At 48.4% G+C, this 15308-nt stretch overlaps 1 protein-coding gene across 1 annotated transcript in view; it reads right to left on the reverse strand.

Annotated features, from left to right (window-relative positions):
- Positions 1 to 14607, reverse strand: part of Plpp4 (phospholipid phosphatase 4) — an 82643-nt gene extending 68036 nt beyond the window's left edge. Inside the window, exon 1 of the mRNA XM_048334881.1 lies at positions 14457 to 14607. Coding sequence (XP_048190838.1) covers positions 14457 to 14512 — 56 coding nt within the window. The 5' untranslated portion in view covers positions 14513 to 14607. The remainder of the gene's footprint in view (positions 1 to 14456) is intronic.
- Between the last annotated feature and the right edge of the window lie 701 nt (positions 14608 to 15308).

A 15308-nucleotide genomic window follows, 5' to 3' on the forward strand; every position in this document is an offset into this window, starting at 1 on the left:
TTCTTAAGGCTAAAATGAAACTCAGGAGTCACTCTAGAGGCAAAAAGGACACAGGTAAACCATCAAGCCTCTTTCAAGGCTCACAATGAAATTTATGTGGGCTACTTACTAAAAGGAAGATGCTATTTTCCAACAATCTCTGTTAACATTTAAGGAGAGTCTCCACTCATTAAAAAATAAGTCAGGATTGGTATGGAAGCTTACAGGTGGTATAGCTCACAGCTGTAATCTTACCTTTTCAGAAGTTCTGAGATCTAGAGGATCACATTTCAAGGCCAACCTCAGTATAAAAAAAAAAAATCTTTCATTGGACTCCATCTCCAAAATTTAACCAGCAAAAAACAGGGATGAAGACTTGGCACAAGTGATAGAGCACCAGCCTAGCAAATACAAGACCCTGCACAAACATCCCCAGGAGGAAGCTACAGGTCAAGGAGACCTGCTTATCCCTCTTCTATACTCTACGCCTGTGACACGCCTCTTGTGTGTCCCACACAAGTGTGCTGGAACACATTGAAGGGAACTGTCCAGCCTTCCTTTAGGGCAAGAGTTGGCTTTCATAGAAAGCAGCTCTCTGAACTAGCTGCCCCACAAGGCTGTCAGGAAACACAGCTGTGGGGAGGGGGGAGCTGGCCTGGAATGAGAGCATTGTAAGCATGCGTGGAAAGTCACCGTGAAGTCCCTCCTTGTGTGGCTAATATGCTAATTTAAAAAAGAAACACAGCTGTATTCAAATGATCCAAAGAGTGTGAGGAAAAGACGAACCCAAATGTGCAGAACCTTGCATTTCCAGAGTGTAGGAAGCCATATGCCCTGATTTTTATGGAGCCCAACGGCAAGATATGGAGGCGCGAGGCTGAGCAGTGCCAGCAAAGAAAGGAGGCTCTGATTGGGGCCTGCCTAAAAATAAATGGAAAAGATCTGAGAGCCAATTTGCAGGTGGAAGATGCAGGAGACCATCCCAATGGACTGCCCCAGGCTTCTTCCAGGCACTGGACATGCATCCTTCCCTCCCTGATGCCACTGGGAAGGGCTGGCACTCTGTTTGCTCCGTGTGTGGAGTCCTTGCATCTCCTCGGTGCCTCTGGGGTCTTCAGGGCCATTTAATTATCTGCCAGCCTCCTGGCCAGTCCCTCTGCTGCCCCTTCCCACCCAAACCTGAAATAAATGGTCTTGACACATAAAGCACTCAATTTAAAATGTTCCCACAAAGCCCTGCCCTCTTATTCATTAAATGTGACACCTCATGCATTCTTAACCCCTCCAAGCCTTGCATTTCTCATCAGAAAAGAGAGAGAGAGAGAGAGAGGAGAACTACATAGCTACCTTCAAGCTGTTTGGAGATTTAAGAAGCTAAGCGTGTCATAGTACTGCCTAATGCATGATAAGAACTCAATAAATAGGAGCAACTGCTACCATTTTCCCCTCTTCCTCCTCCTCTCCCTCTTCTTCCTCACCATCATCTCCAAAGCCAAAAACAACCCAGTTGGTTTAGCAAATAGTGAAGAGATCATTTGTGGGAAAAAAAATCAGATTTCTTGTCCCATATGGGTTTTCCTAAATATGTTGGTATCAAAAAGTCTAATTTAATATGCAATTTTGGGGTGTTAGTACAGGAACTTGAACTCAGGGACTTGCACTCTTGCTTGGATTTTTAGTTCAAAACTGGCATTCTACAACTTGAGTCACAGCTCTACTTCCAGCTTTTTGTTGGTAATTGGGGATAAGAGTCTCCTGGGCTGTTCTGCTTCAAACTGTGATCCTCAGATCTCAGTCGCCTGAGTACCTAGGATTACAGGTGTGAGCCACTGTGCTGGGCTTTATATACTCTTACCATATGACTTAGATCTTTTCATTTGTCCACAAGACTTGATTAAAATACAACACATTTAGGAACCAAGAATTCCTATAATTAAAACAAAAGATAAATGTGAGACTTGCATCTAAATCCATTAATTCGGTCAGATGAGACCTCATAGGAAAAGAAAGTTTGGGATGAATTTTGGAAACTAAGACTTTAGATGGCAACATGGAATCATTTACATAATAGCTTAGGAAGCCAAAAAAAATTCATGATGAAAGTAAGAATTGATGGGTTTAAAGTGGTTTTTCATTGTTGTCATTATATTTAATGTACTATGTGAAATTATATTTTTTGCATTTTTCTTCCCTATGGTTTAGCCCCTGTTGTCACTGTATTTGACTTTGGTACTCTGGGTATTGTATATACGTTTATCTGAATTACAGAAGGGAAAGGGAACATCAGAATGGTGAGAAAAAGGACAAAGGGAGAACCAATGCAACAGCAATACTTACAAGACAATATGTTGGAAATTACATGTATAACTTGGGGGGGGTTGGGGAGGAGGGAAGATGGGAGAAAAGTGAGGGAGGAGGTAACAAGTTTGACAAGAAATGTACTCACTACCTTACGTATGTAACTGTAACCACTCTGTACATCACCTTGACAATAAAATTAAAAGACAAAATGGGTTTACAAAAAGTGCACTTTTGCACGTGGAAACCATCAACCCTGTGTCAAATAAAATGCAAACAGTATTTTGAAGGTGGAGAGGATGGGAACTGAACCAGGTCCTTGCAAATGCTAAGTAAGCACTCCACCACTGTGCTATACCCTCATCCCTTGAAAATCTTTTTAAAGAGCCATCCAGTTCAAGATAGCAAACTAAACCTATAGGCCTTCATTTCTCTTTTCCCTTTTCAAAACACCACTGACAAGAATGAAAACATAACTGTCAATCTATATAGAAACTGAAGAGCCTGAAAGCATATCAATCAGTGAGACAGACAGCATTATGAAAAAGACAAGGCAGAAAGGACTAAAACAATGCCTAATACAACCGAGAGACTTCTTGGTAAAGGAGATTAGACACTGAGATTACCCAGAATTCTCTGTAAAAATCTTTTCTGAGTCGTTGGCTAACCCAGAAGATGCACTGTGTAGAGCAAGTCTCCAAGGACCTTGGAGAGGAGGAACAGCTGCAGTCTAAGGAGTCCAGCAGAGATGTCAGCAGGTACCCAGTGCTAAGAGATAAGGTTTGAAGCTAAATGTCTCCAAGTTAAACTTTCTATTGCAAGCTCAGAAAGACTAAACCAGAGGTAGAAATCCCATCCTAGGATTATGGGATACAATATTGAGTCAAAAGCAAAAAACAGACTTGCCCAAGCCTAGGCCAAAATTGAGGTCCCAAAGGTGAAGGTTATCCAGCAATCAATTGACTACATGAAAGAATAAAACTCAACACTTTGGGAGAAAAATTATCCAGTGTCTACAGTGAATGGGTTACAATGTTCATACAATAAAAAAATTGCTGCATATGCAATTTTATGAGAGAAATGTAACCCATGATTATGCTAGCTAGGATATGGCCAAAAGAGAACCATAATATACTATGGTGGGAATGTTAACTTGTCCTGCCATTCTGGGAAGTAGAATGGAGGTTCCTCAAAAAACTAAACCTATGATCCAGCAATTCTCTTCCTGGGTATTCATCCAGAAGATGACAAACCAAGACACAGTAAAGCCACCAGCACAACCATATGTATTGCAGCACTATTTGCCATAGCTAAGGTAGGGAATCAGCCCAGATGCCCCACAAGGATGAATGAATCAAGAAAATGTGGTACATATACACAAAGGAATTTTACTCATTCATTAGAAAGAATGATATATCATTTGTAAAGAAATGGAAAGACCAGGAAGAATTACGTTATGTGAAGTAAATCAGGCCCTGAGAGACAAAGGTTTTTTTTTTTTCCCTCACAGATGGAAGCTAGAATTAGCTTATAAACATATAAGTAAATATCTTTAGGTGATACACAAATATATATATGTGTGTGTGTGTGTGTGTGTATATATATATATATATAGAGAGAGAGAGAGAGAGAGAGAGAGAGAGGGAGGGAGAGAGACTGAAATATGCTAGATTCAAGGAAGAACTCAAATAGTGCAATTCCTTAGAAAGCCAAAGTCAAAATTCAATGAAATAAACACTAGGAAGCTGGTACTTAAAGGGGTGGGGCCAAGGGGAGACAGGTAGATGAAATGGAGAAAAGGGGGAGAATGCAGTCAAGAATTCAATTTGTATCCCACAAAAATTAACAAAAGAGGGGGAAGGAGTGGGTTTGGAGGAATGGGTGAGAATGTTGTAACACTGACCAAGATGTATCATATCCATAAGCTTCTTAGTTAAATAGCAACTCCTTTGTAAGACTAAAAATAATAAAATTAAAAAACAAAAGTAAATACCTTTAAAAAATCAGAACTAAAATCATCTGGATGTGGAATCAGCAGAAAGGATTGCCTACTCTCAGTGTGTTAAAAGAATAAAGATAAAGATGAGCACAATGGGTGGGTGGATGGAAAAACATCCAATTAGAGCTCTAAGAAAACAACCAGATAGAACTTCTAGAACTGAGAAAAATGAACATCTGAAATCAAGCATTTATTACATGAACTTACCAATAGAATAGGAATTTGAAGATAATTCACCAGCAGAAAAGATACTGTAAAATAACAAATTTGAAGCTATCTCAGTAGAAAGTATCTCAAACTTAGCCACAAGAAAGAAATGTTTCAAAAAAAAATAAGAACAGACCAACCAAGACCTATGAACTAATATCAAACTGTCCAGTGAGCCAAGAAACAGAAAAAGAAAAGCACAAGAATGAGGCAAAAGGAATATGGAAAAAGGTGATCTTAGGAGTGTTCAACTGATGAGAGACACCAAATCATACTTCTGAGAATCTCAATGAACCAAAGAAAGAGAGACACAAATGAAACCAACTTATATAAATCATACTTAAAACTGTTGAAAACAAAACAGTCAGAAAATCTTAAAAACTACCGAGGGAAATAACACATTGTGCTCAGAAAAGCAATGGTATAGGTACACCATCAGCAATGATGGAACCCACAGGACAATGTAAAGACATCTTTAGAGCACTAACCAGCAATAAAGAATGAAATAATGTCCTCGGAAGGAAAACAGAACTGGAAATCACCATGTTAAATGAAACAAGCCAGACTGACAAAGAGAAATATCACAGATTCTGTCTCCAATGTGGACTCTAGTCCAAAAAAAAGAATAAAATGAGCATAAAACAAGGGGACTCTGGGGATGGAAACCACTAGGAGAGCAGGAGGCAAAAGGCGGAGCTTAAGTCGGGACAAAGTAGTATATAGGTATTGTAGGAAAATAAAATAATGAAACCCATTTTTTTTAAAGAGGGGGAATAAGGGAGTAATAGAATGGATAAATTTGATTGAAGTACATTAGATTCATGTATGGAAACAACACAGTGAAATCCCTTTGTGCAGTTAGAATGTTAAGTTTAAAAAGTGATGAAAGAAACTGAAAAGAATTAGAATGCTGTGTCTAAGAAAAATAAGGGGAAAATATGATAAAATGGTATTTTGAAGAACGTTAATGATTCTCTAGGTCCATTATTTGACAAGCCATTTCAAATCACAGCCATTGAATTTTAATTCATTTTTATTTGAGTAATGCATTAGCTTTGCTATGTAGAATGCTAACCTTGAGCGAAACTGCTCAGGGACAGCACCTAGGCTCTGAGTTCAAGCCCCAGTACACACACACACACACACACACACACACACACACACACACACACACAGACTGCCTGCCCCAAACTTTCTAAATGCCAGCACAACGCTGCCCTGTGGTCCCGAGAACAAGCTTCTGCCATCGCAGTGGGGTGTTAGGAATCTTTGGTCTATACCCCACCTTCCTGGATGGATGGGAAGGGATGAAAAGAATGCTTGAACGCTCCTAAGTCCATCAGTGTTCTGGGCTCCCAGCATGCATTGCACCACTCACCTCTACAACCCTAGAAAGGGAGATGTTGTCCTCAGAGCACAGGTGAGGAAGCTAGGGTGTGTCTTTATCAACGGCAAGGCATGTCAGGAAGGAATGCCTGGAAGAGGCCATGCTATCCCCTGTCCCCTGCCACAGGGGAAGCCAGGCTGGAAGCTCCTCTGTGTCACCTACCAGGTTCATTGCATGCTTGACACCCAGCAGCCTCTCAACACATGGAGATCAGCGCACGCGCAGCCCAGACTCACTTTAAGGTGGATAACTGGGCTAAGGAAAGACAAAGACTTCTTTTTGAAACTTCAGGTAAACCACACATCAGTGGCTCACTCCTGTAATCCTAGCTCCCATGAAAGGCTGGATCTGAGGTTGTGAGGTTCAAAGCCCACCCAGTCAGGAAAGGCCGTGAGACCCTTATCTCCAGTTAATCGCCCCAAAGCCGGAAGTGGAGCTGTGACTTGAGTAGGAGGACACTAGCCTTGAGGAAAGAACTCACGGACAGGACCTGGGTGCTGTCCTCAGAATAGCACACATACATTGCACAGGCATGTATACACACACACACACACACACACACACACACACACACACACAGACTGGCAATAGCCATCTCAAGATGGATATACCCCCAAGTTGCAAACATATTCACCAAAAAGCATAGCAGCCTTACACTTGGGAGTCAAGAAAGAACCCAGGTATGTACAGAGAAAAGGGAGTAAGAGGGGTTCAGTCCCCCTCAAACACAAGAGGAGAACACAACGGCAATGAGAACAAACAGGCATGAATCCCCACCACCAATCTCCCAAACACTGAGCGGCAAACACTGCACAGAAGCCCAAGCGCGATTCTATTTGCAAGTGCAGATCGCAGTTAGAAGCTGGGGGAAGGGGGGCTTGGCAGGTGGGGGCTGCTCTGGGCAGCTGTACAATTATGAATGGGGCCTTTTTTTCTTTGTGTATGTTATTTTTAGGCAGAACTAAATGAAATTTCCGGTTTTATAGGTCAAAACAGTCAAACCTCAACAATTTCATATGGCTCAAACTAATACTTCAATAAAAACATGTGTTTAAATCCCTCTGGAAAACAGAAAGAAACATCCAGCACTGACTGGCAGACTGAGCTTTCTGGAAACTGACCTAAATGCCTCTGCAGAGCTCCATCCTGTCATCTGGGCTTCTGTCTTTAGCAAAGACAACAAGCCCCTGGATCTTGTGGAATAACTTGCAAAGAAGCCATGCCTGGGCTTCCTGGGCCCTGGGGCCAGTCCTCTTCAGCTTGTCCTGCTTTGGGCCTGGGCATCTCAACCGCCCCTAAAGCCTGAATCAGCTCTTGCTGGACCTCGAAGACCAGTTAACAGGGACTAGTCTTGTCTGAAGTACCTTCCTTGCTATAAAGTTGTCTCTAATTCATCCAAACAGAAAACCAAGATAATATTTTTTAAAGAAGCAATATGACTATTACATTTATAAACATGATCCCAGAAGGAAAAGTTCCAAGCTTTTACAAACCTATGTGGCTCATAAAAGGCACAGTCTTTATAACTAATTGAGATAACTGTATCCACCAGTTCTGGAACAAATGGTCCCTTTCCTCATGTGGTGAGCATATATCTCCCAGTGGGGAAACACCGTCAATTCTGAGAGTTTGAGAGGTAGCCGACTCATTTTACAGGGGCATATAATACTTCAAGCAGAAGAAATGCCCCATCTATCAGAAAATGAGGCAAATGCCCTCCCTCCCAGGAAGAGGAGCCGTGCTCAGAGAAGCTTGCTTCTACGTGAACAGAGGAAATCTGATTGAGAGTTCCCCGGACATCCTTCTAACTGAGCTTGAGTGGAGAAAACAGACTGAAGCTGGCAAGAGAAACTGAGCATTTTCCTTCTACGTTGCCTAATGCAGCTGTGCTCATGACACTTTTGATGGATGGTCCCTGAATCACTGTTGTAAAAGGCCAGCAATTTAAGTCACCATTAGGAAACCACCAGGCTGAGACCTGCCCCTACCCGCATTGACTACACCATTGGCTCTCACTGGATGATCTCATGGCAAGTTATCACTTGTGGAGGCTGAAAGAAAAAAAAATCACTTCAAATATACTTATTCTTCTCTAGAAAGCCCACACTAATTTATAATAAGAATAGCACTAGCAATCTACGGCATTTCTCTTTCTGGTACATTATGGATTCATTTTAATAAACGATGATAGTAATGACATTAGCATATTGCCTCATTTAATACTCGGAAGTCTAATGTTAATTGATACTGTGAGCATCCCCATTGGCCAATGGGAAACAAAGCTCTAAGCTGGATTCACACTTTGACCACAAGCTCACTCTTCTTGCAAGGGGAAAATACCAGGATTTAAGTACTGGCAGCCCAAAGTCAAAGAGCATGATCATACTGACTACACCGGACAGCCATGCACAGATCAGCATCCCTGTAATCAGGGCTGAGGAAAAGACACTTAACGTACAGGCACCAACAGCACCTTACCTAATAAAACCCAGTGAAGTATTATTTCCCCTTCCCCACATAAAGACAGTGAAGTGCAGAGACGTTAAGCAACATGCTAATTAGTGGCAAGCCGAAATTCCAACACAGATACGTCTCGCTCCAAAGCCCATGGTCTTTTACTATAGCACTGTGCTCCAAACAATTCATTACTACATTGAACTTGTTATTAGATAGCAAGCAAAATTATGACAAGTCTAACTACCCAAGCCTCACACTCCAGTTAGCACAGTGACCTTCTGCCCTGGAGTCCACCTCCAGTGAAAGGGACTGCAGGACACCTGTCCTGGGTCCTCTGTCCTGTCAGCTTCCTGCCCCTCGACCCTGCTGTGACACCGTTCACTCTGCCCATGTTCCACAGACTAAGGCTCATCCCTGAGCTTCTAATCCCATGGCAGAGACTGAGGAGGGAAGCTCTCCTGTGCGGCCAGGAAGGAGAGGAGAAGCAGAGACCTTCCTGTAAGCTGAACCAGGCATCGATACCACCTAACCTGGCAGATGAAAGAATCATCTGCACAAAACACACACCAGGGCCTCCCTCCCTGTCCACGGGGCAGGGCTGAGCCAGACCCCTGGCAATTCTCATTAGACACTCAGCAAAATGTAAGAGGTGTCATCGTTACGAATTGATGTCGAATACTGAGTCCATGAAGATGCTCCATGAAGAAGTCGGGTGAGGAGGTAGCAGGTCAGGAGGGAGCGAGGGGGAGGAAGATGAAGGCACATCCTAGTTCCAAGTGCCACAGCAGATAGCCGAGAGCCAGGCTTGACGATGACTAACCACAGCACAGATGGAAGAGAAGACTCACTCCCAGAGCACGGGGAGGCGGAGCCGCGGAAGTGACTGCATGCTGTCACTCGCAGAAGGGACCTGACCCCCCATGTGCCCAACAGGATAGCCCCACTCCACCCCTGGGCAAGTACAGAGCTGGCGGGGGGGAGGGGGCTCTGTTCCGTCTCTGGGAAATCCAGTTACTGCCTTACTGGAGGAGCATGGAAGCCTTCCACGACTTCATTCTATGCTCATTTCCTATTACTCCCAAGCCCAAGCTGAAACCACCCCAGGTGGACTGGTCCCTGAACTTCCACCCTCCAGGCCTTTTCTCTCTAGGTATCTCCTTGAGCCCAGGCTCTGTACACATGGTACCTGATGCTCAAGACTCGGAAGAGATGTCAGCTGTGGGCAGCCTTCCCTGGTACTGCTGCCCTCCTTCTCCCCCCTCCCAGGGTTCATTATTCATCCATTCCACCTACCATGACCGACTCAGCCTGGAGTCACAGACTAGCCTCTACAGGGCAGTAATGGCACATCTGCTAGCTACCATCAATACTTCATACATCTGCCGACCTCCCGTGCCCGCAAGCAAACCACCTGGACCAATAAAGTGCCAAGCTGCCCTGTGTCTTGCTGGAATTACCACCCCAGTTTGTTCGTGAAGGAGACAGAAAAGAACAACCACACACAAAGCGGCACCTCCAAGCTACGAAATAAAAATCTGCCACCTAGATGGATGCTAAGGAAACACATTACAAGGCAAAGATTTCCAAACCAGGGATTACAAAAGGGGAAAATGTCCCGAGAGGGCCCACCGTGTACCTGCTCTGAAGTAGGCACTATCTGGGGGCCAGAGGCCTCCTTGTCCTCCCGTCCCCGGCACCAACACAGGCCTCCCGCACACTACCTATGTCTCCAGAGTCACAACAGACAGGGAGCTATCGGGAGCCTTGAGGAGAAAGAGGGACCCTAGGGACAGAGAAGCCCAGGGGACTCGGGCTGAACGCTGGAACAAGAGGACCCCTTTGCCCCATTCCAGCATTTCAGATCCTCTTCCTCCTCTGCAGTGCTAGGAATATACGGCTTTCTAAGAAAACTGAGGAGCACCCACCCACCCATCACTATGTCTTCACAACTGAGTTTTCCTTTTCACTTTGGCAGGACTGTGGCTGGAAATCAGAGCCTCGCGCTTTCTAGGCAGGCACTCTACCATCTGACCCGCCCTGCCAGACCCTTCTGCATCAGTTTGTTGGAGAGGTAAGAGTCTTGCTTTATAGCCTGGAGGCAGTCTGGGCCACAGTCCTCCGACCTATGCTTCCCTGTGTGACTGAGATGTCAGGCGCATGACACTATGCCCAGCCACTGGCTGAGATGGAGTCTCATAACTCCTTTCTTCCCCCCCCCCCCACCACCACCAGACTGGCCTCAAATGGTAATCCTCAAAGCTCTGCCTCCTAAGCAGCTAGGATTACAGACTTAAGCCACAGCACCCAGCTGCAATCTATGTTCCAAGCAGCAATTTCCTCCCCAGGGCCTGCCTTCAAATGCTGTGTCAAACCCAATCCCATCTCCTAGGAAACCAAGCCACCACCACCGACCCTCCACCTAAGACCCAGAGTAACGCTGGGCCTCATGCACCTCCTTCTGTGGAGCTCAGTCACCAAACGCCATGCCTACAGCATGTGGTCACTTTCACACCAGTCTAGAAGCCCGCTGTGGAACTCCATGTTAGTGGGCAATGGCTTTGGGACACAAGATGGACTGACGGTTAGCTAGCTGAGTGTGAACCTTCAGGCCGGCTACTTTCCAGAACCTCCTTCACCTGTCAAAGTGAGAAAGCAAGCAGGATCCACCTCCAGGGAGATGAAGCTTCTAAGAAAACACACACCGGATGCCCTGGGCAAAAGGGGAGCCGTGAGCCACCCAATGCTCCATACTGCCTGCCACAGTTTCTCCAGGGACCCAGACTTCCCGGCTCCGTCATCTGGCTCTAGACCTCAGAGATGTCCTCATTAGCTCTGGGTGACCTGGGTGGTTCCTCACTACCACTGTGCTTCTGTTTTTCTTCCACCGACAGCGAAGTCATATCAACACACTCTCCTCACCGGGTAGAAGGCACAAGGACGCCCTCAACAATGGCACCTGCACTGGGGACAGCAGTGGTGGTGACTGGCAGGCCGGTTCCAGTACGAGACGGGGCAGTAGAGCTGAGGAACAGCGGCTCGGCCCTGCTCAGCCAGCTCCGGCTCCAGCCTGGGCACTTGTGGACACCCTCGCTGAGTCTGTCCTGCAGGTTAGGGGAGGCCACAGGCACTGGTCCCCACCCCTGCTCTACCCCAGGTCCTGAGTAACAGCCATCAGGCCTCAAGACCAACAGCCTGTAAGCCTACACACAAGCTTGGACTGTTTCCCTAGACCTAACACATTTACCTCTTGTCAAGCTGAACTTGAGGCAGGGGGGCTCCCTTGCACTGTTGTTTACTGTTTTTCCTTTCAGCTATTTGAAGTTCTCACACAGAGTTGCCCAAAAGGGCACTGAGAAGTCCTGGGGTTGTCAGGAGAGAGTCCCTCGAGTCCTGAATGCACAGGACTTCCATGCCAGGCATGACCTGCTATCAGAAGACTTCCTGAAGAGGAAGCCAGGAAGAGCTCACTGCCCAGCTACCTACAGGTCCAAAATGCACGTCAGATTGCGTGGAGCTTTCTAACTTGAAGTCCTGAAGTCTGCAGGGAGTATGTGGGCCAGGGTCCAAGAACAGGCACAGGTCCAGGTGGGAGTTCTCCACAGGAGAAAAGCTTGCAAAGACGTGACATGCAAAGACATGCTCCCTCTCAAAACCTAGTCTCGCTGGAGCAGGCACAGGCAGCTCACACCTGTAAACCTCAGGAGGCTGGGATCTGAGGATCGTGATCCATTCCAAGCTAGCACAAACAGGACAGTCCGTGAGACTCTCATCTCCCATAAACCACCAAAAAGCCAGACCCCGAGATGTGGCTCAAGTGGTAGAACACCAGCCTTGAGCCAAGCAGAAGCAGAGGCCCTGAGTTCAAGCATCAATGCTGGCACACGCACACATGCACGTACACACACACACACACACACACACAGTCTTTCTTCCTGGGAAGTAGGGTAGACATGCCAAGCTAAAATAGGTGATGAATTACAAGGGCTCCACTAAACACTGTGGCAGGAAAACCAGGCTCTGTTGCTCTAGATAGACTTGTCCCCGACCCCTTGAGGCTACCGAGACCAGTCTTTATGAATGGTGGCGAGGGCCCACTGGATTTTGCCATCACTTCAGGGCTAGAAGTCCCCCTCAAGGCTGGCTTCTGTTGAGGTGCCAGAAGCTTATCTGAGAAAACAAGGGGTCGTCTGTGCCTGTGTGCCTATTGATTTAGCAGACACTCTCTGCCTGTTGATAATGAGCACTGGAACACTAAGATGCATAGCTGAGCACACACACACACACACACACACACACACACACACACACACACACATCTCCATCAGTGCCAAAGCTATTCTTTGCAGGTAAGAGAGCCACAAGTCGGACATGCTTTGGACATTTCCAATCTGATATAAAACCCAAGACTCACTCATCTACCCTTCTGGGAGAGGTGACAGATCCCCTATTAAGTGGTGCAAAGAGAAACTTTGGAGAAAAGAATGTAAGCTGATTTTTTGGTTTTTGTTTTACATAATACCCCTACCAGAAGCCATAAGCGCATACACAATGATTACCAAGTTTTCAAATTCACTACACAGGCCATTGTATATTTGTAAACATCTCACAAACCTTTGGAGAAAGTAGCTGAAGGGAAGTTGGAAACAATGTAAATTTTGGATACTCTTTGACCATTTTTAAATAGCAATTTTCAGTAGCAATCAAAGCAGGTAAGCTAAGAGCCTATTCCATTTGATTTCTGCATTTTTCCATGCAAACACCCACCCACCAAATGTTGAATTTCACTGTCCACTCTATTATCGTTTCTATCACATAATAAATGGATGGAGCTTAAGCTTATCTGCCAAGTAGAAACTGTCCTGTCTGAGCATATAGCAATCACCAGATCTAATGTTTATTCCAAAGGTGGAAAGATGGAGTCTGAGAAAGGAAAAGTGCTTTTGTTTCGCCAAATTCATCAAGACCCATTTAAGTTTTCAGTCCTCTGGCCCAGTGAATGACACTAGTGTTTACTCTGAAGGTGGAAGGAGGGGCTCGCCTGCAGAGGGGGAGGGGGCGCTTTTCTGATGGAGTGAGTAAGTACTCTGGATGAATTTAATCCTTAGGAAAGAAACCCACACGCAGAAGGGACATTTCTTTTCACTGATCCGCTGGGCAGCAGGAACAGAACTCATCTTTGACAAGGTACACCTGTCACAGATGAATCAGGTTAGAGAGTGGCTGCCTGTTTATCTCCATGGGGCATTTTCCAGAAACCTTGGCAAATCCTGAAAGTTCACGTAACTTTAATGTTGAAAATGTGTCAGACAGACAGCCTTCTACAAAGGTGGAGGGGGGGCAGGACGTGGGCTCAGGGGCCACAGCACTCAGGAGAGGTGACCAGGTGGATGGGGAAAATCCCCAGAGGTCTCCCCTGGGTGTCGCAGGCACCCAAGAAGGCACTCAGAAGGAGCTGGGCCCTCTCTCCCCCCCAAAACTGTCCCCAGATGCCAGCTTCCCAGAGCCACCTGGGCACTTGGCTCCTGCCCACGAAGGGCCTCTCCACCCACCAGAAGCTCAAGCAAACCCCCGTGTTTCCAGCCCACAGCTCCAGGACCCTAACCCTCCAGAGAGCGAGGAAAGCAAACACCTCCGCGGGAAGACGCTGGGCAGGGACCTGGCGCCCAGGGCCATCCAAGGAGACAAGGTTGATCAGCCCTGGGGATGGAACCCGGGCCAGGGACCGTGGGAGATGGATGGAGCCCGGAGCGAAGACGGCTCGCGTCAACTGGGAGCATCGCACTACACGGAGGGAGAAACTTCCGAGGGTGCGCGTCCCAGTCCGATCCCGGGGAGCGGCGGACCCCGGGACAGGTGGTTGGGGGGCTGAAGAGGGGCACCGGCCAGGGGGCCGAGCGCAGCCGGGGCCGCTCCGGGGTGCGTTGGGGCCAGGCCGGGGCCAGCGCCGGCATCCCAGGGTCCCGGGAAGGGGACGTGGGGGCCTCTCTCATCCCGGAAGCCCCACGCTGCCCCCCCCCCCAGGCTGGGAGGGGACCGGGACGCAGGCCCCAGGCATTCGCGTCCGCGCAAACAAAGTTGGGGCGCGGAGAGGGCAGGCGGGTCCCCGCGTCGTCGCGCCCCGTTACTTACACGAAGACCCCGAAGAGCAGGGCTCGCACCCCGATCTCGATGGCCAGCTCCCGCATGGCGCCGCCGGGGCAGCTCCCGCCGCCGCCGCAGCCCGTGCTCTCCGCGGCTCCGGCAGCTCAGCCCGCGCGGCGCGCCAGACCCTGGGCGGCGGGGGCGGCGCGCTCCGGGCCGCGGGCGCGGGCGCGGGCGGGGGGGAAGGGGAGAGCCGGGCGGGCGGCGGGGGCTCAGCCCAAACCTCCCGCCACGGGGCGCGGGGGGCTCCCCGCGCTCAGAGCTCCGCGTGCGCGCGCGGAACGCCGGCAGCCTCGGGGACTCCCGGCTTCCTCGCGCCCCGAGCCCGCGCCGGGCGCCCGCGGCTGGGGGGGAGCGGGGAGCCCGGGGAAGCCCCGCCGCGGCCGCCCGCCCGCCCCGCCCCCTGCACGCTCCGCCCCCCGCCGGTGGGCGGCCCCCGGGGCCAGCCCGGCTCCGCCAGCCTCCGCCCTGGATCCCGATTCTGCCCGGACTCTCCATCTCCGATCTCCAGTCCGTGGCACACGCACGGGGGCACGTGGTGTACGAGCGCCCGGGGGATTCTCCGCGGGGCACCCCCAGCTCCCGCCACGGAGGGCCCCTTCCATCCCGCTTGCTGTCCCCCGTCCACCGGTCCAACCTGAAATTCGTGAGCCGCGCCCCCCCAAGTTCCCACGAGGTCACCCGAGGGCATAGAAGATGCCAGCTCTGTGGCAGAGGCTAAAGGGGCAAATGAGAGCCAGGCTCCTCCCCCCCCCCCATGCCACCGGCGCCGGGGCCCTTGGCCCCCAGTCCCTCTGGTCCCGGGTAGCTTTGCTTGACTAGGAGTGGAAGATGAAAGGG

This window comes from Perognathus longimembris, chromosome 2 (genome assembly GCF_023159225.1).
Source record: "Perognathus longimembris pacificus isolate PPM17 chromosome 2, ASM2315922v1, whole genome shotgun sequence".
In the NCBI taxonomy this organism is placed as follows: domain Eukaryota; kingdom Metazoa; phylum Chordata; class Mammalia; order Rodentia; family Heteromyidae; genus Perognathus; species Perognathus longimembris.